We start from the raw sequence: 26,773 nt of genomic DNA, 5'->3' as shown, positions 1-26,773 counted from the left end.
GATCTTAAAATGCAAGATTAATGAACTTAAATGCACAAGTTACAGTATTTTTATTTTAATATGTTGAGTATATTGGAGCTGCATGTCTGCTTTAAGGTTTTTTTTTTTCTTAACTTTATAGCATTGATATAATCTGTGCTATTGATTTTTTTTATTTTAACTCAATACATTGCATTCAACAATAATAATAAAAAAAAAACAAGCACTGGTTTATAAAACAAATCTTTATTAAATGAAAGGTATTTTCTTTGCCAAGTACAAAATAGAATATACAAATACTTTGCATCGTTGAAAACAACACCACAATGAAAGTGAAAGAAAATCCATCAGTCAAAAACACGAGAGATGAGGTGCACAAACCTCTTAGAAACTGAGTTAGATCTAGACGTCTCAATGTTCAAGCAGCTCAGCACAAGAATACCATCTCCAACCAGTGAATTCATGAAACTGGTCTCAGACATGCAGTTTCGATGCCCACAGACCCAGATCTGATCAGTGTGTACAGTGATGGTTCAGGGTGGCGTGAGAGCCAACCAAACACCCGGTTTAATGCTGCCACAGTGTTCACTATCAGCACCTGATGCCAAATGATGACGACGATATCTGTATGCTGATAGCATTTAAATGTCATTTTAGGAGTATCTAAGATGTATCCAAGTCTGTTATCGTTTACTAGCACATGCTGTTCCAAATGGTATTTTTCTTTCTTTTGCGAAACACTAATGAAGACACAGAATGTCTGAGCAGCTCTTTTGACTACAACAAAAACTGGATTTATAATATCAAACTACAAGATGAACAAAGGCATTAAAAGTGGCCCATTTGATTTATAAGCACATTTAGACGCAATATGATATCATTGTGTGAGGAGCAAACTGATAATCTTTCACTTCACCAAGCTCTAAAAAGCCATAATGAATATTAAAACATGAAGCTTTTTCAGAAGTCATATGGATCACTTTCAAGGTGTTAAATTTGGACTATGGCAGCTCAGACATTAGACTTCACATTGCATTATATCTTTCTTGGTTTGCAGGGAGTGAGTAAATGATGACAGAACTTTACAAGTCTTTTTGCGAACTACTTATTCTGTATTGTGATAAATCAGCTGCAAACCATAATCATAATGGTGTAATTTAAACGTCTGTTGCAGGTGTATTACTGATTGTACATTTCACATTCTTATCAGTTCTTCACGTAGCAGTTTCTTCTGTTAATAGTGGCTGTGGGCGTGTCTAGAGGTGCTGGTATTCTGGGATTGGTGCAGCACAGTGTCAGTCACACACAGGGGCATCACACAAAACCAAAGGAAAGAGACGACTATGGACACATTCGGATGTCTGATTTTGACTGCTGGTGAGGACCACAAACCCCTCCAAAAGTCTCCTGAGGGGTCCATGAGCAGAGCTCTTCAGAGTCTTTGGCATTCTTACCAATTAGTTGAAATATTTCATGTACATTTATATAAAAATTAATTTTGGAACAGAAACTAAGTAAAACATCAGACACAGAAGCTCTACTTCCCACACTGCTCTAAGTGTCTATGTACTCTAAGTAAATTCACAATAAAATGACTTTGTGTTGGACTTATCCTACTAAAACTCTATCTGTACATATCTATCTACTTTGTAAACCCCTTTGTTTTATTCTTACACACGTGCACACACACACACACATTTACCTGCGCTGTATAACAGCGACACAATCGCATGTTTCATCTCTGGTACCTTATGAGAACAGAATAGTTCATAAGCATCGCCATCCAATCAGCTCACATGAAATCATTTAGCTCCGCCTCCAGTGCAGCAGCCATCTCGTCAGCCTCTGAGCTGCTGCCCTCCTCATTGGAGTCTTTACTGGAGCCACCATCATCATCATCGTTGTTATCTTCTCTGGCCTCCTCCAGTTTTCTTTTGTGGCCCCTAAAGATAGAAACACAGAGGCGTCGGTCAGTGATGCTCGTTTGGAGAGAAAAGCTCATTGGTTCAAAGTGGTCTGGTTGCCAGGGTTATGTATGACAGTGTTGAGTGTTGTTGACAGTGATTGGTTGCAGCACTCGGTCATGATTTGCATCTCCACCAGTGTCTGACAGGCACCAGCGGAGGGGATTGGTGCCAGGTGCCTGAAGCACCACAAAACAAAAAATGCACTCCTAACTTTGTTGGCACTCCCTGATCACAGGAACAAACTCTGCTTGCTTAAGAGCAATAAAAGAACAAATCAGTAACACTTTATAATAACTGCACACTATTAATCATTAATTAAGCATTAGTAAACAGATAATTCATAATTTATAAAGCATTAATAGACAGTAATAAGCAGTTTATAAAAACAGATATAAATGCTTTATTCTTGATTTAAAAGCATATCTATAATGTGTTTAATAATTGTATTTTCATACTTTATTTATGATCAATCTATCATTTCTCTATGAAGTATAGCATTATTTACAAACCAGTTATTTAGGAGTTGCCAGTGATTCATAAGATCACAAGAAATGTAGTAAATTCAGGTAGTTATAAAGCATTTAGTAGTGGTCAGTTAACTATTTATGTGAGCTCATCTAAAGTGAGGACTAGTTATGCCTTGTAAAGCATTTATAAATGATATTTAAAGGCTCAGTTATCTTCTAAACAAAAAACAGAAACAAACACCTGAATTAACCCTGAATTATAGTAGAAATACATGTTAATAAACCATATATCAACACTCTAAGTAACTATATGTCTGAATAAATGTATGAATGCACATTTAAATAATTTATTAATCTTTTACTTACAATTTCTAAGTGATCTTATGAACCACTGACAACTCCTTAATAACTGGTGTGTAAATAATGCTATACTTAATTTAGAAATGATAAATTGATCATTAATAAAGTATGAAAAAATAATTATTAAACACATTATAGATATGCTTTTAAATCAGGTATAAAGCATTTATATCTGTATTTATAAACTGCTTATAAATGTTTATTAATGCTTTATAAATGATTAACTGTTTCCTAATGCTTAACTAATGATTAATAGCATGCAGTTATTATAAAGTGTTACCAACAAATGTCATGTTCCTTGGGGTGAGAACAAGCAAATGTTCAATTAACTATCATCTATCATAACATTAACAGACAAGTAACCTTTAAAATAAGCGTCCCCTTAATGGTATGTTAGTGTCCTTGTTACACATTACTTGTAGTCGTTGTAAAACAAAGATTATTGCAGTGGTGTAGAAAGTACCTGAAAGTCACACCCAAGTAAAAGTTCAGATATCTTACCAGAAAGTTACTTTCACTGTTTAGAATATTACTTGAGTAATGTTATTTGAGTCTTAAAGTATGTGATATTTATTATGTCTATAATGTAAGTCACTTGTTGCTTTACTGAACTTGTACAACATGATTATTAAATGTGTTCATGCATCTGCAGAAAAACGGTACTCTTTGTGTGAAGTTAAATAGGCCTACGTTTAATTATATAAATATAAAATGCATACAGAAGATTTTAAGATTTAAGAAGGATTTTTGCTGTCTACAATTTTAAATGCCTGGAATATTGAGTTTTAATAGACTAATAAATGAATGTGCGTGCGCTCTGTGTATGATTTGGTGATATAGCCTACTTGATAAGGTCAGATTGCACATCATTACAACACATGCCATATTATCAAAGACGATGTTGTATTGCACACCGAATACTCGACTTGAGGGGGAAAGGAAATCATCCGCGGTTTTGCGCGGCGCAGACTTGTTTGTACAGGAGCATAGGTGTTTTTTAGGAGTCTAATTTGCAAACGCCAGACCATTGAGTCGTCAAACCTGCTTTCCTGCAGTCTATGTTCTTCTGACTCTTTTGCAGTAAGTAACGAATATAGTTAGGGGAAATTTATCGGGGTAAAAATACATTTACGGTGCTCGGGCCTTAATTAGGAAATGCAGTGGAGTAAAAGTGAAAATTGGCTGAAATATAAAAACTGAAGTAAAGTACACATACTGCCAAAAAATACTAAAGCACTGTAACAAAGTTAGCAAGAAGGTGCTATTGATGGATGGATTAGATGAAGGATTCAATGAAGGAGACCACTAACTACACAAAATTAAAACAAAGCAGAAATGCACTTCTGATACCTCTCTTTCACAAAACAGACTTACGAAAGAAAATATGGATGGTGCACTGAAGAGAGAGCACATCTTTTCTCATAAATCTGTGCTTCTGACAGTAAGATGATGCAACACACTGTCCTGCTCACAGCCGCTGTGGATGAATAAACAAAGAAACCTAAACAGAGGATTCATTTCAGATCTGATGCCCTACCGATAGGGCAAGAAATTCATTTTAATGCTAATTAATTAAAAGGTTAAGCCCATCAGTCACTGCTCTGCATAGAAGAACATGCACTACCATTAAAAAGTTTGGGGTCAGTAAGTAAAATAAATGAATTCCTTTATTTAGCAGCAACGATGCATTCAATTGATCAAATATGATGGCAAAGACATTTATAATGATACAAAGAATTTATATTTCAGAAAATGCTGTTCTTTTGAAATTTCCATTCTTCACGGATGAAAAAATTATAAGCAGCACAACTGTTTTCATTACTAATAATCATCCAAATGTATCTTGATCAGCATATTATACTGATTTCTGAAGGATCATGTGACACTGAAGACTGAGGTAATGCTGCTGAAAATACAGCGCTGCATCACAGGAATTAATTACGTTTTAACATATATTCAGAAAGAAAACCGTTATTTGAAATAATATTTAGTAATATTACTAAATAGTAAAATTATTTAACAAAATAACAGTTTTTACTGAATTTGTGATCAAGTAAATAAGAGAGATGAGCTTATAGACCCTAAACGTTAGAAAAAAAAAAAATATATATATATATATATATAAATACATAAATAAATAAATAAATAAATAAATATATAAATATATATATATATATATATATATATATATATATATATATATATATATGTGCATTACATCTTCTGAAGTCATACGATACCTTTTTTGTGAGGAACAGACTGAAATCCAAGTAATTATTCATTCTTTTGCTTTCAACTTCAGTCTGTCTGTCACACAAAGCCATGACTTGACATCAGAAGACTTGAAATAAAGAGCACAAATCAGAGAGAAACATTTATGCTACTTTTTATGGCGCTTTTGTGTTTCCTGCTAGAAAGAAATGAATACAGGTTTGGAAAGACTGAATACATTTTCATTTGCGGATGCACAATTCCATTAATGACCCTGCAGTAGCTTCACATACATGAAAGCCAGTCAAATCGACACTGACAAACACACACAACTACCTTGTAAGCAAGTTTTGTAGACATAATAATGCTCCGGCAGAACTAAATAAGCACCAGCTGTCATTAGATGTGCTGACAGTACAGACAGCTGCTTTGATCACTGGACAGTGTGTGTCTCACATTTAGTGTCATGATGAATCCACTACCACCTGCTGATAAAGAACCAGCCCGACTACATGAATAAAAGATAAAAGCAAAGGAAGGACAGAAAATGGAAAACATTAGGAAAGAAAGTCAACCTGACAATGGAGCAGACCATGTGTTTGATATTTATGGACTGAGTAACAGGGGAAATGGGACTCGGTGTCGTGGTCACATCATTTCTGTTTGTGTCCATGTAATTAGAAGAAATACAAACAGGAAGCTTGTCTCTCAAGGTTTGGGAAGCTCTTTGAGCATCGCTAGTTTAACATTGATTCGTAACACCACAGTCTTACATCTTCAGTCAAAGCACAGACCAAAGCACAGCGCTGTTATTCACACCGCCACTATCGCCCTTTCTTTATGTGATATTTCATATGAGAACATCTGAAATCAGATTTAACTCCGAGAGTAAAGAATAATATGAAGTTAGGAATAAAACTGAGGTAGAAATTACACATAGGAGCTCCTCGTCAAGGCTACAAAAATAAATACATTAACTACACAAAAAAAAGAAAGAACCAAATTATAACACTCAAAACACAAGAGAATACATTTGGAAAGTTTTGCAAATCTTGCAAAGGTTTATTGGTTTGAGTTTAGCTTTGAATTTTCTTTCTTTTTTCTTATTTAATGCACTTTGTAATATTAGAAGAAAATGAAAACTAAACCAAAACTAAATAAAAATGAAAAATATTCACAAAATAAAAAATCAATTTGTACCTCAAAACTACACTGATAGCCAAAACACACAATTAAATAATAAAAAAAACGTAGTAAAATTATTATATCCATTCCTGTAAATTAGGCTGCTTTAAAATGTAGAATAACACTTTTTAAATAACAGATTTAATAGTTTTTAATTATTCTCTTGTTGGTGAGAAGCCTACGCATAATTTCACTTCATGCCCACACAAATATAGTCCAGACACATTATAATAAACCTATAACGTGGCAGTGTAATTATGCTGGGACATGAACACGGACCGTCTCTTTGGTAATGCCAGAAATGTATTAACAGCTCTGAAGAACTCATTGTAGCAGGTTTGCTATGATGACTTTTATGGTGGACTGATAAACATGTACCAATCCTGCAGAAGCGTTAGATTTGGGAAAACCTCAAGTCCGTTCACATTTATATGCTTGGCAGATGCTTTTATCCAAAACGTCTTTAAAATGTATGGACTAAAAGCATAAATTTAATTGAATCAGTTCATGTTTTCCCTGGGAATGAACCCATGACACTGGCATTGCTAGCTCCACACTTCACTGTTTGAACTGCAGACATCCTTAAACAGAAATATCCCAAAAAACAATTGTGCAATTATGAAATCGCAAGCCCATAACAGTGTTTCTGCTGACAAATCCACAAAAATTACAACTGAACTCTGACCAAAAGCAAAACCAAAAGTTTGCATGAAACCTCATCTTCAGAATACAAAGAAATGCTGTTTTGTTGATTTGTCTGGAGAGTTTTCTGACAACAGCTCAACACTCGCCCAGCGACAGCTGTCTGTGACCTCACAGCGCACGTCTGAAAATGATATGCATGTTTGAGATGCCTCAACAGAGTGCCCCTTCTCCGTTGGGAATAGTGCTGTCAGGCTGGAAAACCAGCTTCTTTTCAAACCGCAAATAGACTCAAACTCAAAAGAAGGAATATCCCCATTTCTTACGTTCTGTCTCACTCCCTCAGTCTCTCGCTGTCTGCAGAAACTGATTACATAAGCACAAAGGCAGTGAGATTGTGGGAGGAGGATGTGACTGCAGAAACTGGGCCGGCTCAGAGATTGTTCCCTCTGAATGCCCCTGAAAGATTTAAACAGGACAGCGCTCTCGTAGCCGAGAGAAAGAAAGGCAACTAGAGGAAAAGTGCGGTGATGAGGAAAGACAAAAGAGAAAGTATAAGGCAGGGAGAAATACTGAAAATACAGAAAGAACAAAAGCACAACATCATTTCTTGCCCTCATGTCATTCCAACCCTGTATTTTCTTTCTTCTGTGGAGCTCAGAAGATGATTTATGGGAAACTGAAGAAAGAAAATCATACAGGTGAGTGAATGATGACAGAAACGAACTTTTAAAGCCACAGAAGAGGCATTCAATCAACCCTGGAGGTTTAGTGATGTGTGTTCGATTGGTTCTCATACGGCCGTGTGTTAAGCACCATGATGGGCAGTATGACTGAAGATGATGGTTGTACATGCGTGTAGAAGACAGCACAGGTCAGTAAGTGTCACGTTTTGTCTTGAGGCATCCTCAAGAATCAGTCAGGATGGGTGAATGAGGCATGGACGTTTGCAGTCGGCTTTCAGAAGATCGTTTCAGACTCATGGAGTGTGTTTACAGGAGCATTTGAAAAGAAAGGCCGCACACATTTAAGTACTGTGGTCCATCAATTACTTGGGAGAAAGACTAAGCTTCTGTTGGCATCGCAGCTTGAACTGGAAAATATTGAGAGAGAGAGAGAGAGAGAGAGAGAGAGAGAGAGAGAGAGAGAGTGTCAACTAAGCACAGCTCAAAAAAAAGAAAAAAAAAGAGTCTATTATGTAGTGTACACAAGCATCGTCACTGCAGCAGTTTGTCCTCCTCTGTGAGCACTGGACACTTTGAGAGAAAACCCAGCAAAATGACCGCTTCTAATGTTTATGTTGGTTTTAAGGTCGTCCAGACTACAGCCAATCACAATGCACTGGATAGCTGGCCAATCAGAGCACACCTTGTTTTTCAGAACGACAAGCTTTGTAAATATCGACTTGTTTCAGAAGGCGGGGCACAGACGAGAAACAATAATGTACAGAAAGTGTTTTTTGAAACTTATACCACATAAACGGCGCAATACACCAAATAATGTTATTTTTAGCATTGTTATATGATCTGTTTAAAGTTGACAAAACAAACTACAAATTGATATATATCAAAACAGGAAATTGATTCAACTATTTAATTAGGTCCTTTGAATGCTCATTCTGAGTGGGCAGGTCTGGATCACTGGATGCTTTGATGGCTACAGCAGCTCTATGTAACAGATTTAAGGCTCAGTGATTTTAAGATGGCTCCATTAACTTGCAATTAATTAAACCACATTGTCAGAATTCTGATGGAAAAAATAAGAAACCGCAGTTTCAGGTTAGTTTCGTTTTTAATCATAAGATGCTGGTGGAAAGAGGAAGTAGGTAAGAAAATGGTGAGCATGGTGACGTTCAGATGAGCAATTTCACTCTTATTTACAGCTCTATCGCTCTCTATCCCTCTCTTTCCTGTCATTCTGCTCGGAGGCTCCCAGAAGTGGAAGTAAAGTGAATTTAGCAAAAATATACTGTAACATTTTTAGTTAAATATCACTACCTTTCAAATTCATCGATATTTTTATATATAAATTAATACTTTCATTCATAAAGGACACATTAAATTGAGCAATAACAATAGTAAAGACATTTATAATGTAACAAAATATTTATATTTCAAATAAATGCTGTTCTTTTAATCTTTCTGTTCATCAAACAAACATGAAAAAATAATAAATTATATATTAAAATGATTTCTGAATGATCGTGTGACACTGAAGACTGGAGAAAGGATGGGGAAAATTCAGCTTTAAATAAATTACATTTTAAAGTATATTAAAATAGAAGACTTATTATAAATTGTAATGATATTCCATGGTATATCTATTTTACTGTACGTTTGATCAAATAAAATCACCTGTGGTGAGCCAAAGAGACTACTTTCAAAAACATCTTCAATATCTTGGGGTCTTTAAAAAATCTTGACATATTTGTAGCTTTTAGTACAGGTATGGTATATAACAACATAAAAACATCACTGCACTAACAGCTCAGAGAATGCCTCTGGGAAAACAGACTTGAATCATATTTGACATGCTGCCAGCGCTTATTAATTGATGATCAATTTAAGAGTGTAAAACTTTTAAGCTAAACACAGCTCATCATAAACCAATTAACCTCTAGCCTCAAAAACATAACACCCAGAATTAACCCAAACAGCTATAAAAGTCAGGATTATTGACAGTGTTTTTAATGTATGGCCAGAACCACAGCTTGACCGGCAACAAGCAAAATGAAGATCAAATTAAACATAAGAAACTACGCTGGTCTGCATTTCATAACTTCACATGAACATGAATCAGTGAGTACCCTTCATGATTTACTGGCAGATGACAAAACAAGTCAACATTGAATTAAACAGATGCACTAAAATAATCTGTAATCTCTATATTCTCAATCATCTAGATTGAAATGCCCAGTAGCTGTTTTCTGTAAACTGCCATGTTTGAGTGATAGATCTATCACTTTTTGTTCTTATTGTGTTCTGGAAGAAACCAAACTTTACAGAAATGCAGTTCAGAAGTGCACCACACAGAGAAACGAGAGAAAGCGAGAGGGAGGAAGTCCATGCACCTCATCATCGATCATCTCAACAGACGTTCACCGTGTTTAATCCATCACAGGTCTGTTCTGGGAGGACATAAAAAGAAGCCGGCCCTATTCAAAGATCATCCATTTACCCAGAAGCCCCCGGACACAGCGCCAGTGATGCATCAATTACAGCATGCATGAGAAATGCAGCCGCACTCATCTACAGTAAGGGCAAAAAGTCACCATTTAACCACAACTACAGAGCAACTAAGAAGCGATGAGAGTGAAATGTCTCATTTTATCTTTATTTAACCACTAGAATAAAACACGAATGCACATTTCCATGAGGAACCTCAGATTTGGAGAGCGTTGCTCGCTAGCACCTTCATTAAGCAGTCAACAGCCAAATTATTTCTGCCTCATTAACTTCATAAACGTGCCATTCATACACACTTGTGAAATCATCATTAGTGAGGATAGAGTGGAAGGATCTTCTAAACGCATCCCATGGGACATCACAAATCCAAATCCTCTTTAGTCGGCGCTCTCTTCATTCGCTGTTTGTTTCCATGGAGAACGGACCCGAGACATGGGCAGCAGTAATTAAATCAGATCAGGAGTATACCATACTCTTTCTCTGGCTTTACAATCACGCTGGGCTGTTCAGAGAGTTCAGATGGATCCATTAAGAGTGCAATAATGGGTCTCTTCCGTGTGTTATTTCACAGCCCATAATATTCACCAGCTGAGGAGATTGAATGTAGAATAGCACCTGCAGGTCTGTTGCCATGGCGTCTTGGAAATCCTCCGAAAGCCGTTGGAGGAACTGTACAATGTGCAGATCGGTGAAGGCTTATGAAGCTCAAGGAAACACATTAACAGCAAAAGAACCATCTCTGATACAAGTTTGACATGGAGAGGAACAGAAGCCTTTCCATTTATCATAGTTGATGAGGTGTGTGTTATTTTTGATAATTGTTTGTACTTTATGTTGTATTACACTGCACGATTCATATGGATGACTTGTATGATACCTTTATGAGTTTTGTTAGAATAATCTTTCACTGCAGGGACAGAAACCACTCCGGTTTCATTATTAAAAAGATCTTCAATATCTGATTTCAAAGTCAAACATTTAAATAAAAAAATGTGTGAATATCTGCTAGTGTGATGGAAAAATAAAGTTTGTACTGCATTGTTCTGAACTCTGAACAAAGTAACAGTTGTATTGAAAAAGCTCGCTCATTCTCTGGCAGCAGGTGGAGCGTTTGGTAGAAATATAACTTTCCCCGGTGACAGCAGAACACAAAGCAGCGCAGCACTGGACTTTAAACATGCAGCGCTCGTGTGTATTCAATAAAATCAAAACGTTAGCCTTTTGAAGTTTAATCGTCACATTCAGTCAAATCACAATTCTGGTCTTTCCGTCCCCAAGTTTAAGACCTCTTGAAATAATAATTAAGATATCCTTGTACAATTTAAGACTTTTTAGGGCCTTAAACTTGATACAACTAAATGTAAGACTTTTTAAGACACCGCGGAAACCCCGCCTGCGTTAGAAAAACTAAGCAACCCTCTGAGTACTTAAGCAACATTGGTTTGGTTATGTTGCACACAACCAAGATATACTGTTGCAGTAATATTAGGTATAGAAACGAAACACTTTGAAGTGTCACTGTTTGTCATTGTCTTATCACACCAGTGATAGATTTGTTACTGAATCTGACGTCAGAGCAATGAAGGGAGGAGTGTTTCTTATGGGTGTTGATTTCAAATACAAAATGTTCACGTTTTCATGTTTAAATGCTTCATTTTCAACCATTCCATTAGATATCCAAAATCATGAGAAAATGTATATTCAAGTCAAGTATCTAAACTTTTGACTTCTTTAAAGAAAGTTATAAAGACATTCTCATTCAAATGCAATACTCTGCTGATTTCTCTTGAGTATCAGCATTGTATGTGTGTATGTGTGCATGCACTAATTGAAACTTTGATCAAAATGACTTACAGGGATGACCCCCACAGAGTTCTTTGATTAAAAAAAAAAAAAAAAAAATGCAGTTCACCAAAAACTCTAAATTTTTGGTGCTTTCGATTTTATGCACCGTGAAAAAAAAAAAAAATAGAATAAATAAATAGCATCAAACAGTTTTGCAAAGACATGATCCTGATTAAATGACAAAACTTGATGACTCATTCCTAGTGTGGCTTTAGGAAAAAAAGAAAGAATCATCACTTGCCATTAGACATGAAAAAGCATTAATTTTAAAGATTCAAGTGCCAGGGTTGCTCTTGGATTATTAAAAAAGGGATTTCATTCCCAAAAGCAAAATATCTAAAATAGTACTGCTGCTGTAAAACATTTTAAAAATGTTAATTATGGTGCTCTTTACCAGTCTGCTGCATATCCCATAGTGTTCCCGGACTGAGCTCAGTTCAGACTAATAACTAATTAATGAAAGCTGATGACGAGCACTTTTGAAGACTTCATTCTGTCCCATTTCTGAACAAAGCCATCGGCGTGAAGAGGTAGGGGAGGAATGTGTGTATACTTTCGCTGATAAATGAGTTAATATGGCGACTGGGGCCATTTCACAGTTAAGCAGCCATAATGAATGCCCATGAATGTGGGTACACGTACACAGAGAAACACTTAAGTATGTAGAGACAACAGCTTTTTATCTCTCCTCCCACAGCATGCTCTAATTGGCCCTCAGGGACCAAATCCACGCTACCAAGCCACACATTTATGTTGCAGGAAACACGTCTGTGAATCTGCAATCCACCAGCAATCGAAAGTGAGACGTCTGTATGCATTTGTATGCAACAGCATGATATTAAATGTATTGTTGATGAGCGATAATTGCTGGTGTTTGCCAAGGCAAGCTTCATGCTAACTACTGCTCATACTTACTGATCCTGACATTACACCTTGTTAGGGAGCGGAGTGCTGTGAGTAAACGATCAGACTTAAGGATCATAATATCCTTCAACTTAAGTCGGTATTTCATCATATCTTACCATATTTCATTTTTGTTACTGTCAACAGTACATTTTAATAAAAATGATGTAATAATCATCAATGTGTCCATTTTTGTCTTGTCTGGAGCTTTCGCCATTGATTATTTTGACGATTAAACTGATTTTTTGTATGTGCAGTAAGTCATAAAAAAGACCCAAGTGAACAATAGCCTTTAAAATGACTTAAATTTATAACAATAGGGAAAATAATAAGTCGATCAATAAAGTATCAAAGAGTACTTTCTCAAAAGTAAGTACTCATGTGGTTATTTTGAACAATACTGTTAAAATAATGTAATACTATATGCTTTAACATCATGCAAATTAGTCAAATCATTTAAATTGTAAACCATTATTTGTAGTGATATGTGTAAATGATTTGATGAACTTCAAATTTTTATTTATTCTTGGCCAAACTCTATTTAAATCAAAAGCTTGTATAACTCGGTCGATTAATCGACTTGCTCAGCTGACTTCTTTACGACTGAAATTCTAGAGTGACTGCAATTTCTTGAACATAAAACTTGTGGACCTAAAACCACCCAAACTAAAAGCCGGATTTGGACTATTTTTTTTTTTAAACCACCAATGAAAGCAATGCTTATTTAGAAACATACCGATATATTCATAGATTTATGTGTTTAAAAAAGTGTGTTTTAATTCATGCCTTCTTTCCACTATTGTATAAACGCTGGATGGCAGAAAACTGTAATGCAAATATGGAATTTTGATATTTCTATGAAACATGGGTCATGGACATCTGTGGAATGCATCAATTGTAGTATAAACTGATACACAATTTAGCTATTTTTTATATAATCCAAGTACTTGAATATAGTAGAGTAATTGTGACAGCCTTGTCTTGCCTTTTTTTTGTGAACTAAATAGCTGAAGGAAAAACTTTTCATTCATAATTTGACAAGATTTAACATTAACTTGTAAACTGGCAACCTAATGGCAATGCCTTGACAGCCATGCAAGCACTGCAGTTTCGAACAGGCAAAAAAACTCTGAAAAAAGAATTATACAAAGGTTCAAAGGATCATTTGCTCTTCAAAGCCAGTTCTTGAAGCATCAATCAGCTCCATCCAAATTAAAAGCTCATCTGACTCAATCTCCAATGGCTTCAACTTCCAGGAAAAAGTAGCAGTTATTCTTCATAGAATAAAAATCAAATATTAGCGTTAGCCTGGAGATGAAGGTTGCCATAGAGATAATGTGTACAACACGACAGAAACTTTTCCTGGAATCAATCACAGGATTTTCCGTAAGAACAGCAGGAGAAAGAGTCAAAGACATGAGGGCTCTTTACTCACACACATCAACCCTGTTTCATTAGCCAGGTCGCCTCGCTGTAGTCTGAGTGATGAGATCTTTGTGGAGGACAGCGATCTCACTTCCTCATTGGGAGGTCCTAAATCCAGGGCTGTGCTCGTGACTTTCTCCTGCCCTGAGGACACAGGATCAAGAATTTCCTGTAGCTGCCATGTAGGCCGTGTCAGAAGAGGGATATTACTGATGGGAAGTAAAGGGAAATGGTAGTCTTTGGTGCTCCATGGGGGAATGACTCCTCTGATCACTGAACAGTGTTTCATGAGGTGAATCCTGCCCTCAGGCATCTGCCAGCTGATGATCAGAGAGGATCCCCCCGGGTTTGAGAGGAGGACACAGGCCTAACAGCTCCTCACGGCTCTACCATTTACAAATCTCTGCCCAAAAACAGGAACACAACTTTCAAGATTCATGAAAAATGATTTGAATGTACCAAAGACTTATGCTCTGATTGGTGACCATTTCTTTTAGGTTTTCAGAATTAAGCTTACACACACACACACACACACAGCATATAACATTTAAATATATTAATAAAAAAAAAAAAAAAAAAAAAAAAAAAAAACAGAAAACCCATTAAACAACCAAAATTTTTAAATGTTCCATTTTGTATTTTCAGTTCATATATGATACAGTGGTAAGGTGTTTTATATTATTTAACTAAAATATAATATATTAACTAAAAATACCAAATACACAATGGCCACATTACATAACATTCGAAAAAATCAAATGTTTTCAGGATCGATTGCATGAATTAGCTGGTAACAGTTTCATAACAAATATTAATGCTCTTATTTTTTTGTGGAAATAATTATTTATTACTATACACAATATTACAGGATGAGCTAATTCCTCATAACTCTTAACTGAATAAAATCAGACTGTGCGGGTAAAAAAACCCTGATAGTATTGTAAAGTTTTATCATGACATTTAAAGAATTTTAAAAAATTATAGATGAAACCATTATATAGTACTATTAATGTATAAAAAGTTTTTTTTATTATTATTTTTATGAAGTCATAAAACGGCTCAGGTTTTTCCTTCAATGCAAGTCTATGGGATTTTTTTCTCTGAATTTTAACAGTAGCTATTATTAGGTCTGTTTAAATGAGAAAGTGTAATATTGATGCAGATTTTTTTTTAAAAACTAGCATGATTACAGTATATCGTGTCATGCTGTAGGAGACTGCTGTGACCCGTCAACAGCCAGCATCATAATGGCACTAGCAGCGAAGTTCATTTCATTCTCTCAGAGGATCAAATAAAAAAGGTGGGCTGGTTGATTTAATTCATCAGCATCCCACACGCACACAGTTACAGCGCTGCAGTACGCTAAAACACACATAATTCAATCTGCTCCCGCTCTTTGTTGAAGCAGCAGTCACATCAGTAATAAGCTTCGAAACAGGAAGACTGAACTCATTTAATGTGGCGCAGAGACGACTCCTCACAGCACTATAAAGACATGAGGCCGTCCTTTCACTCTAAACAAACTAATAACAGCCCACAGCATCGTTAATTCATGCAAATTTGATCCTTTTCATGCTAAGAGAATAATCTACCCAATTAGTAGATAGAAAAGGACTATTTTCCCCCCTCAGTATTTGGTTGACACATTAATGTCATGCTAATAGTTACTACTTTAGTTATATTCTATGACTTATCACTTATTCCTCCTCCTTTCTTGTCTCCTAATGTCACTACCCATTCTATGCTTTTAAGAGATTGTTGTCTAATAATTAAAATAAATCAGTAACAATATTATGTATACCGTATTTTTCGGACGATAAGTCACACCTGAGTATAAGCCGCATCATTCCAAAAATACGTCATGATGAGGAAAAAAAACATATATAAGTCGCACCGGACTATAAGTCGCATTTATTTAGAACCAAGAACCAAGAGAAAACATTACCATCTACAGCCACGAGAGGGCGCTCTATGTCTTCAGTGTAGACTACAGGAGCACCGAGCAGCATAGAGCGCCCTCTAGCGGCTGGAGACGGTAATGTTTTCTCTTGGTTCATTTCTCTTGGTTCATTTCTTTCGGTTCATGTCAAATTAATTTTGATAAATAAGTCGCACCTGACTATAAGTCGCAGGATCAGCCAAACTATGAAAAAAAGTGTGACTTACAGTCCTTCGGTCTGTGGATTAAAGTGGTCGACCGATGTGTGTTTTTTGACAGCCAATGCTGATATTTTGGAAAGCAGGGGGCTGATAGCCGATATAATTTTTTAAATTATTATTATTAATATTTAAGAAATTTGAAATCATTTGACAATGGATTAAAAAATAAATGTGTAAAAGAAACTTATAGAATACATATACTTTAGATGACAATATTTTTCACAAATAAATAAATATTTAATAAAATTATAATAATAAAAAAATTAAACACTGTAACCAACAGGGGACTCAGTATTCTGGGAAGTTTGAGTGCATTGGGAATCATATTTTTCAAATAAAGCCAGGGTAACACTCATTTTACATACAGCACACAGAGAAAATGACACAAATATGACAGTGGGCAGATGCATAAAGTGCAGAATAATTTGAAATCATAAGTTCAAAGTTTAAAGCATTCAATTCACACGGACCGAGTGTCACGCAGAGAACACGTGATCGCACTGAATACACACTTCACAAGATTTCACAGCTGGATTCAACTAAGTTTGCGAAATTAAATGTTCATTAGTCATTCAATGATTTTTAAATTACATAAATGCGTATTTGCTTAATGCTGACGGCAAACGAGGAAGTATTATAATGTTTGCCTTTCTATTACTAATAGGCCTAATATAAAAGCAATCATTATAATACTTTCTGTATACATTAATTCCTTTGTTTAACCGTTCTTTCTGATTATTAGACAGACTTCTTTCTTTATTAGACTGAACTTTTAACAATGACAGTAAACAAGAGAGATAAAATGAGCACTCAGGTGCTGCCGCTCTCAGTGCCGTCAAAATAAAAGTCCTGCCTCAAACACATCGTCCAAGTAGAAAAACGTATCGGCTGACCACTAGTTGATTATAATATGCAAAAGAGACAGATAAGTAGACGTAACAGAGAAAAGAAATGATCGACGACTATAACATCATCACTGCTGGTAACATTTTGAATGCTGAACATTCTAACAGATCTAAACACTTCTGAACATTCTTTTATTCTAAAACTGATTAAAAGCTCATTTAAAGTGAGGATGAGAGACATCATGATACACATTAGTGTCTATGACCAGAGCTTTAACATCACTGTCCACTCAAATGACTGTAAAAGCTTTCAAAGCGCTCACTTTAGAGTGAGAGAAGAGACTTTAGTTACGCAGTGGAGTCAATGAACTTTTCATTTAAACAGACAGTTCTACAGCGGACGCTAGCCTCTTGCCTTTAGAGCACTGATGCACCACTAATGGAGCGTCTCAGCGCTTCACAAGAGCTGATAAAAGCCCACCGCTGTTTTCCTTTTGGTAAACAACATTTATAGCCAGTAGAGTAAAACCCGCTCAAGTAAAAAAAGAATCCAAAGCTCTAATGACTCTCTACTGCAGAGAAGTGAGCAACAGCAGGTCAGTTTATTCAGCATCTGTGTACCCCACCAGCCTGTTATCTGTATATTACAGAACTTGATGTAGGACGTAGCTTTTACTCGCTCAAGAGTATATAAATAACTATGAAATAAAGAAAAATAATAAAGATTCAACTCAAGTTTCAAAAGGCATCTTCTACCCCTAAATATTTCTCCACAGGCATTAAAAAGAAGAGTGTTAATACATTATTGAAACCCTTTATGTATAATGCATTATAAAGATATTCCTAATGTTCGTTGTGAAGCATTACATCTTTCATAAATAATTGTAACCAAAGTTGAAATGCATTATAATATTTGTTTGTCATCTGTTTTAATGCAATAAAATTTCTCATGAATAAATCATGTTTTTTAAAGTTAAAGGATGGAATACACTACATGTCTTTTAAAGTCAAAGTCTAGCTTATTTTTACTGTATAGTGCTTTTCACAATCAGAATTTTTTTTATATATTTTTTAAATATATTTTAATGCCTTGCAGTCACGTTTAGCATTGTATATAATACTCTGCGCAAGTATACTGTATACAAAAAGTTAGACTTAATTAAATCAAACTTTATAGAAACAGTCGGCAGATCATTTAGTTGCAACAAAATAAAAAGATGAGGCAGTTGAGATTTACTGTAACAGCAAATATGAACAAATTTTACTAGTACTTGAGTTATTATAAATGCACAACATCGCCTTTTTAAAATTCTTGCATCCTCCTAACCTTAATGGAAAAGATTTAGTTTCCCTCCCTCACACAAAAAGAGGCTTCAAAGACAATGCATTCCCTCCAACAACCTGTCCTTCACAAGAGATCACAACTCCCAATGGAGAAAGTCAAGTCCCAGCCATTGGAGAAACCATTTCATTTAGAAGAAGAGATGATCATAACTCAAGTTTTATGTTGACTTTAAAACTTTAATTAAACATATATCCATCATAGTAACTGCCATCAAAGTGTCCAAATTTAGAGCCGAGCCCACCCCGTTTAATTGCTATTTTACAGCATGTTCTGCAGTGGCTTACTGGTGATGTAATGACTCATTCAGTTTTATATCCTGTTTAATGTCAAGAGAAAAAGAGAGCTTGGATTTAATGGATAGCAATAATTACGTAATGTAAATAGAGCCCTGAAGGGAATGAATCTGGGAAGCTCTCTTGAGTATTGCCTTCATCTGGACCCATGCTGCAATGCTAACAGTAATCCTCTGTGATAGTGTGCCTGTGCCAGATGATCTGAATGGATACAGCCTGAGGAAGAGAATGCATAAGAGAGAAAAAGAGAAAGCGAGAGCTCTAATCACACACACACAAACACCGCTGCTATCTCTCATCATCATAGGAGGAGGAGAACCTCACTTGGAGACTGATGCAACTCCATTCACAAGGAAGAAACAGCACATTTAAGAAAAATTTGGACATGTAAGACCAGATCCAAATTTGAATAATCTTTCTCTGAACAGCAAAATGGAAAAGGCTTGGTCTTTACAAAGACACTGTAGGAATATTCATGAAGTGGGTGAAAATTGTATGCGCCGTCCTCGTTTTGTTGTTCAAACGCAGGCAATCTCCACAGGAGCTGGAGTCATTCACAACACACGCACACATTTAAAAAAAAAAAAAAAAAAACGCTCCACAAGCAATGTTGGACTTGCTGATGCAATAATTATGTTAAAAGAAAATCAATTACCAGTGAAACCAGTCAGTACTCTAAAATGTTTAAATTTAAAGTGTTAAATCATTAAATTTTATTCTAATTTTCATTTTTGGGTGAACTAATCTTTAAATTCACTAAAACTGAATTTCAAGACGTTTTTCAGGACCTGCAGAGACCCTGACAAACACTAAACCATCTTAAACACCGATCACATCCTGCGTATAATGCCATCATTTTATATTTCAACTGCTTTTTGTTCAAGCACAATTTTGCCTTTCCATACTCAGGCGTATGTGGATATTGATTCAAAAAACGTAAAAAGCTGTGAAGCAGACTGCTTGTTCACTCAGTCTGAAACTTCCCTGCACTTTTCAAGCATTTCTTACACTGCTGTCCATCCCTCATCCTCAGTAATGTGTATTCCTCAGCACTAACTCTGGCCTCCATCAACAAATACGGCCTCGTCACCCATCATGCCGTCTGTCTGTCACCCAGCGGCTGATTGAGTTTCTCATCTATCACCTGACGCGGCCTCAAGCACATTCACAAGCTCTTTCTGTACAGAACAGCACAACACACCAATCCTGACTCCATCTGCTCCAGTTCCACTTTCTGCTCTTTTCAATACTTTATTAGCCTGGTTTGGCATTATTTCAGGATATTAATGAGCAGGACTGATTCAAAATGTTAAGGCACAGGGGAATGAACCCAAGCAATGTCCCATTTCAAATATTGTCCACTAATGAGCACATTATGACTCCTAAATGTGTTAAAAATACTTACTGACTAAACAAATGAATGCTGACAAGGTAGGACACCACCATTCAGAAGTTTGGGTTGGTGTGTGTATGACAGGTGAGTGAGTGAGATTGACATGACTGATGTCAGTACATCCCATCACAGGAGACGAGAAGTGACATGTGGACGGACCGTACCAAACACTTGAGCAGCTCCATCAGTGAGGTGATCCAGCTGGACCTGTGACAGTCACACACACACACACACACACACACACACACAACACCTGATAACAAACCACGGAGAAACATTCATGTGCTTCTGTCAGGAATGTTCAACACGAACAACTTGTCTGTGTATTGTCTGAACAAAGAGCTGACCAGTCTTCATGTCACGTATAGTTACAGTGGGTTATGGACATGTTCATCAGACACATTTCGGTAACACTTTATTTTAAGGACCCAGTTCTCACTATTAACCAGTTATTCATTTCAGGCATTCAACCAAAAACCCATTCAATGAACCCACCGACTTCAGTACGATGGAACCAGAAGTGCTAAATGCAACTTGTATCTGGATTTTTTCTGGACTCCTTTTTTTGGATTCCTGCAACACTTTATACTATTAATAATTACAAAATATAAGCGAGTACAATTAAAGTTTCTAATATCAACGTTACGCTCATTAACAGATAAATGGCTAAAGTTAAAAACATATACTTTATATATTTTGTCTCATATTTTTATCCGTAATAATAGAAAATGAGCAAGTACAATTAAATATCCAATATCTACTGATACAGATAAATTAAAAATCACTAATATCAGCAAGCACAAAACATACGTTTCTTCTAGTTATGAAAGCACTATTTTGTGCGATTCAAAATGCATGGCAAGTGTTTTTAGCATCACCCAACAGGTGGACATGAACTTTTCTTTGCTCAATTGTCTTGTAGGTAAACTTCTTTTGGGTAAAGCACCAATTGAAAATGAAACTTGCTGAACAGGTTAGATGAACTAGTTAATCTGAATAACACACCTGGTTTAACGGCACAGAGGAATCAATACTTTTTTACGCAGCAACAAATTATAATGTCACATCTGTTTCGGAGCTGGAGCAGATGCGATTCATTCATCGCTGGTGTAACGCGTCACACTTGGTGAGAGCACCACGTTTGCATCAAGACAACAGAGATTCACTATAAAAAACAATTAGCATATCATGGAAAGTTGTTAAATGATTTGGCAAACATATTTCATCACCAAATCAGACTTGGTGTGCTTTGATGGCTGAATCTGACATGACTAGCAGCAGATTGCCAGCCGCCTGGAGAATCTTGCTGCATCATTACTGCGCTGACAGACAAGCATGAAATCACAATGTCAATATTCATAACAGAAAAAGAAAAAAAAATGGGCCATCCTGGGAAATATCAGCAGGTGTGTGAGAGCGTTTGCTGTTGTGTCTGTGTGATCAGTGTAAAACCCCCTGCTGTACACGAGTAACAGAAGACAAATTACACATGAACGTATGGTACTGTAGGAGGTCCGTCTGTAAAACCATATACCGTATGTATACATTCATCTAAAACCTCTCAGCAACAAAGTGGCGCAGACTTTCTGTGAACGATAAGTCTTTGTCTCTCTCGTTGATCTGCGCTCTGATCCACCGGACCAAAATGAGCTCAGGTTAATATTTAATATCATGTCACGGGTCCTTCATTACACGCAACCTTCAGAGAGCACGCCTGTCAGCTGCTGGCTCAGGAACGTGTGTGCAATGATCTGGAGGGAACTCAGCCTCTCCTCCAACCAAGGCTAATTCCTCATCATTTATGCTGAATTCCACCCAGGACAGAATTCCCAATGCACGGGAGATGAATTTGCATTGATTCTGCCAGCGGCTGTTTGCATGACTGAGGAAGACAAAGTAGTCATGGAAAGTGGGGGAAACGAGAAGTCGACGGAGCTCTTCAGAGGCTCTGATCTTTGTTCAGAGCCGCAGGGTTTTGCCCTGTAGCAGCTGTTTCTGTCAGCACAAATGTTGTACAAGTTTCCCAAGAGAATAAACCACCAGAGGCTGTGCTACAAACAATCACTATTCCTCACTTTGATGAGCTGAAAATGGTCTGTCATGCTCTATTTTCAAACATTATTATTCAAATGTTCCTGATAATTATATAACTTCATATTACCATTGGGTTGGTACGAAGTATTAATGTTTAATGATTTTGATAGAAGTCTCACCAAAGCTGCATTTATCTGATCAAAGAGTAAAACAGTAATATTGTCAAATATTATTACAGTTTAAATTAACTGTTTGAATATGTCCAAATGTGATTTATTGATGTGACAAAAGCTGTATTTTCAGCATCATTACTCCAGTCTTCATTGTCACATGATCTTCAGAAATCATTCTGATATGCTGATTTGCTGCTCAAGGAACATTTCGCATTATTACTAGTAATTGAAAAGAGTTCTGCTGCTTCATATTTTTGTGGAAACTGGTAATTTTTTTTCAGGATTCTTCTGTGATTAAAAAGTTTAAAAGATTATTGTAAATGTTTTTAAAAGTTTTATTTTAAAATTATACACCTGTACATTTTATCACAGTTTTTTTTTCATTTGTTGCTGTAATAAGCCATTGGCTAAAGACTGTTTAGATGTTATTTGAGTCGTTTAATTTAACAGAGTGTGTGGATAGCCCCATGGAGATGTGTTAGATTTGGTTTTATCATGTGGTTTACTGGTCTCTACCATTGAAGAATGTGTTGCCTTCTTTTTCTGACCATGTGAGTGTTTTATTTGAAATATTTCTCTCTCGTAACCCTAAACCGAATGTCCCAACATGACATTCTCAGATAATTAGCCCTGTAACTGCCAGCTGTTTTCAGATGCCTTTAATAGCATCAATGGGATTATTCGGTTTCTTCCTGTGGTCCTAATACTGATGATTTAACCTCATTGTTTTACTCAACCTGTAAAAATATTTTAAACTGTAAGATCTGAAAAGTCTACGTATCTTTCAAATATGATCTATAGTAACTCCCATAAGGCTTGTGTTCTGTTCAGCACTATAAATGGGCTTTTGAATACTCCCTTTCAAAACACCATTTCTCTCCAAGATACTGGAGAAAGTTCACACAACTGTACTCATTTTTCTAATTTACATGGTCTCCATGAGGTAGTTGAGTCTGGTTTTAAATCGCTACACAGCACAGAGACAGCTCTATTGAAAGTTTTTAATGATCTGCTTCTTGCCGTTGATTCTGGTGACTATACTGTTCATATGCTCCGAGATCTAAGACAGCATTTGACACTGTGGACCATAACATCTTGATCTCTCGTATGGAGCATTGTGTCGGCATTAAGGGTACGGTGTTGTAGTGGTTTGATCATATTTGTGTGGCAGAGGTTCTTCTGGGTGTTTCTCGTGTGGGGTCTCCCAGGGCTCTGTTTTGGGGCCTATTCTATTTTCTGTACATATATTTCCTCTAGGATCCATTTTCAGGAGGTATAATAACTTGTTTCATTGTTATGCAGATGATAAACAATTATATTTGCCATTGAAACAAAAACATCCAAATTTTATAGCGTCACTTTTGTGTTGCCTTGAGGAAATTAAAGCCTGGATTGCAGTACATTTTTTAACATTTTAATGAGGATAAGATGGAAGTTATATTGTTTACTCCAGGGGGTGACTGTGCATTAGTCAGGCCTCCCTCACCTGACTGCAGATGGTGCAGAATGCTGCAGCTCGTTTCCTAAGGGGAACACGAAAGCAGGAACATATTACTCCCATTTTGGCCTCTCTTCATTGTCTCCCTGTTCGTTTTAGAACAGATTGTAATTCATTAAATGATCTGGCACGAACATATTTCTCAGACTTAATACAGTCATGTGCTCTGTCGAGGGGACTTCGGTCCCCTAACCATTGTTAGTTGTCCCTCGTGTAAGGCTGAAGAGCAGTGGTGACCGTGTGTTTGTAGTTACGGACCCTAGAAAGGAACAAACGCTGTTTTTAAGTCCAGCTTAAAACCTACTTTTATAGTATGGTGTTTAACACTGTGTGAGAGCTGCTATTTTATTTTATGTTCTTTTATAATATTTCATACTACTTTTTAACTTTGTTATTCTATTTGTGATACTGCCTTATTCATGCTTGTACAGCACTTTGGCAAACACTTGTTTCTTAAAATGTGCTTTATAAATAAACTTATTCATAATGTGAACTATATTTTGTTTTTTATATTTTCAGTTTACATTTTTAATGTTTCAATTTAAAGTTTTTTTTTTCAATGTTTTTAATAAAAAACAAAATTAATTTAGTTAAAATTATTTAATTTCTATTTAATTCAATTTCTATTTATTTTGATTTATTTATTAATTTTTTTCAGTTTTAGTACAGTTTTATTTCAGTTGCCAAGACAACATTTTTAAATTTAATTTAACGTTTTAAAATGTCTACACATTTTAGTTTTAGTTCATGTTATAAATGTCTTTACTGTCATTTTTCATCAATTTCATGCATCATGAATCAACCAATCTGACCCCAAACTTCTGAAGGGTAGCATATGACATTATGTACATTAGCATTTCCAATAATTGAAAATGATACATCTGACATAGTATATGTCATGTCACAAATCACATATGTCACAAATCATGGAAGCATAATATATCAGTAGCATATCAGTTACTGGCTGATATTGTTTAATTGTGTATTTGCCTTTTTACATGTAAATTACCTCATATTACATTGTGATGCCTAAATTCACTTGTAGCATTGTTTATTTATTTAGACAACACTAAACTATCATTCTGACAATTAGCTCATATGATGCAGTGAACAATATCTCAATAGTTAGTTTTCTTGCGGGTTTTCCTCCCTAAATCTTTACTTGCATTTCTCTCCTTGTCTCCTCTCATGAAGAGCTTAAAAAAAACTTTATTTTCTTTATATTTCTTCACTTCTAAAAGCTATAGGGATTCAGGAGCATATCTGGGAATCAGGATCACTTGATTGTACATTGCTCTGGGCTCCGTTCCTTTTTAAAATGTAGAATTTGTTCTGATCCTCTGAACCCATAACTTCACCCGTCTAGCTAGAGCCCTGATCCGTGTTACCATATTCTACAGTGGGAATGTTTCTAGGGAAATTCAACAGACAAAATACCTCACTGTTAATCTGTCAAGATGCATTTTGAATTACAAATGTTTGTAACACTGGGTAAATTTAGATTTTAATGTTCAACCTCCATTCAACTCAACCTCTGTATGATATAATATTGTAAATGAGAAACCAGAAACACTACACCTCTGGCCATATTGCTCGTTTCCTCTATTAATAACAGGTCTTGTTCGGTCAGAGTTTAGCTTGTGTAAGTAAATAAGCCTTTTATTAAAAATGGAGACACATTACAAATATTACTTTGTGTATATGTTAAATAAGGTCATCTGTCATAGGCCAGAGAACGTTCTTCAGCGGAGTAACAGAAACACAGGCTTAATTAACCCTGGCTCGAGCGTGTAAATTGGTTGTTGTTTTCTTTTCTTGCAATTTCTAGGCAGGAAGAAGTTCTTCTGAAGTGAAGGACTACAATGAGGCTATCTCAGCAGGAGTAGAAGGAAGGAACTCTAGTTTCATTTCCTCTATGAGCTTTAAGCCGAGGAGCTTGACAGAGGTTTAATCGTATCAAACCATTACCCCAATGCTGAGAGCCTCCATTCAGCCTCCTGCCGGTTATGTAATTATTTCTACCGACAATTTTCATTTTCATTTAGTGGTGTTTAGGCATGTTTGCTCATAGTTAGGGATTAGTTATTTGGGGAGGGGAAAAGAAAATAATGTGTTTTTTTCTGATAAAGTGGTTGCTTGTAGTTGTTGTATGAAGGGCTAAACAATTTGGCCAAAAAATGTTTAAAAATAAAAATAATTAAATTTTTATTATGCTATTATTAAAAACTGGCCATTAGTAATGCACACAAAGATTTTGATTTAAATAAACCTGAAATTCAGTTTTCATGTAGCCTAAAAACTAAACCAATACTATATTTTTCAAATTAATCACATGTATTTCATAAAATTATCATTAAAAGTTGCATATAAACATTCAATTGCACACAAGGTTTTTTAGAATCAGATTTTTAAACAATATTGTTTCTATTCCAAAACCAAGAGTAGAGCTTGTTGTTTGTCGTTTCTATTCCAAACATTTACAATGTAATGAATATATTTAGCAAACTGCTCCCCTCTAGAGTTGTTTTCTTTTTAGCTAAATGGACATTGAATGGTTTTCCTGAGGTTAATGTAACATTATATTTAGAAGCGATTTTTATTGGGATCTTTTGGTGGTTAAAACACTGACTGAGCAATTACCTGAGACTTGATATATTTCAATAAGTTGTAATGTTTCTTTCAACACCTTCTGTTGTTCATTAATGATTATTTCATGCTGTAACTTGTGGTAAAAAGGAATTTCATCAAACTGAATTTTCCTAAAATTGAATTTGATAAATTTGATTTTGAAAGCTTCATTTGTTTCATATAAAAAAACGAACAAAGCTTATCACAATAATTGGACGGCAGGTACACTACAAAT

The 26,773-nt window shown here is 35.8% G+C and overlaps 1 protein-coding gene across 2 annotated transcripts in view; it reads right to left on the bottom strand.

The window, feature by feature from the left end:
- Positions 1–206: 206 nt before the first annotated feature.
- LOC113119196 (CTD (carboxy-terminal domain, RNA polymerase II, polypeptide A) phosphatase, subunit 1) overlaps positions 207–26,773 on the bottom strand; it is a 95,451-nt gene continuing 68,884 nt past the window's right edge. For both annotated transcript variants that reach the window (XM_026288476.1, XM_026288475.1), the window contains one exon: positions 207–1,922. In XM_026288476.1, the coding sequence (XP_026144261.1) occupies positions 1,884–1,922 (39 nt within the window). In that variant the 3' untranslated portion in view covers positions 207–1,883. The remainder of the gene's footprint in view (positions 1,923–26,773) is intronic.

The sequence above is a fragment of the Carassius auratus genome, chromosome 19, assembly GCF_003368295.1.
Source record: "Carassius auratus strain Wakin chromosome 19, ASM336829v1, whole genome shotgun sequence".
Classification (NCBI taxonomy): domain Eukaryota; kingdom Metazoa; phylum Chordata; class Actinopteri; order Cypriniformes; family Cyprinidae; genus Carassius; species Carassius auratus.
Note: the sequence above shows the minus strand (reverse complement) of the source record. Positions and strands in the feature narration are given on the sequence as shown.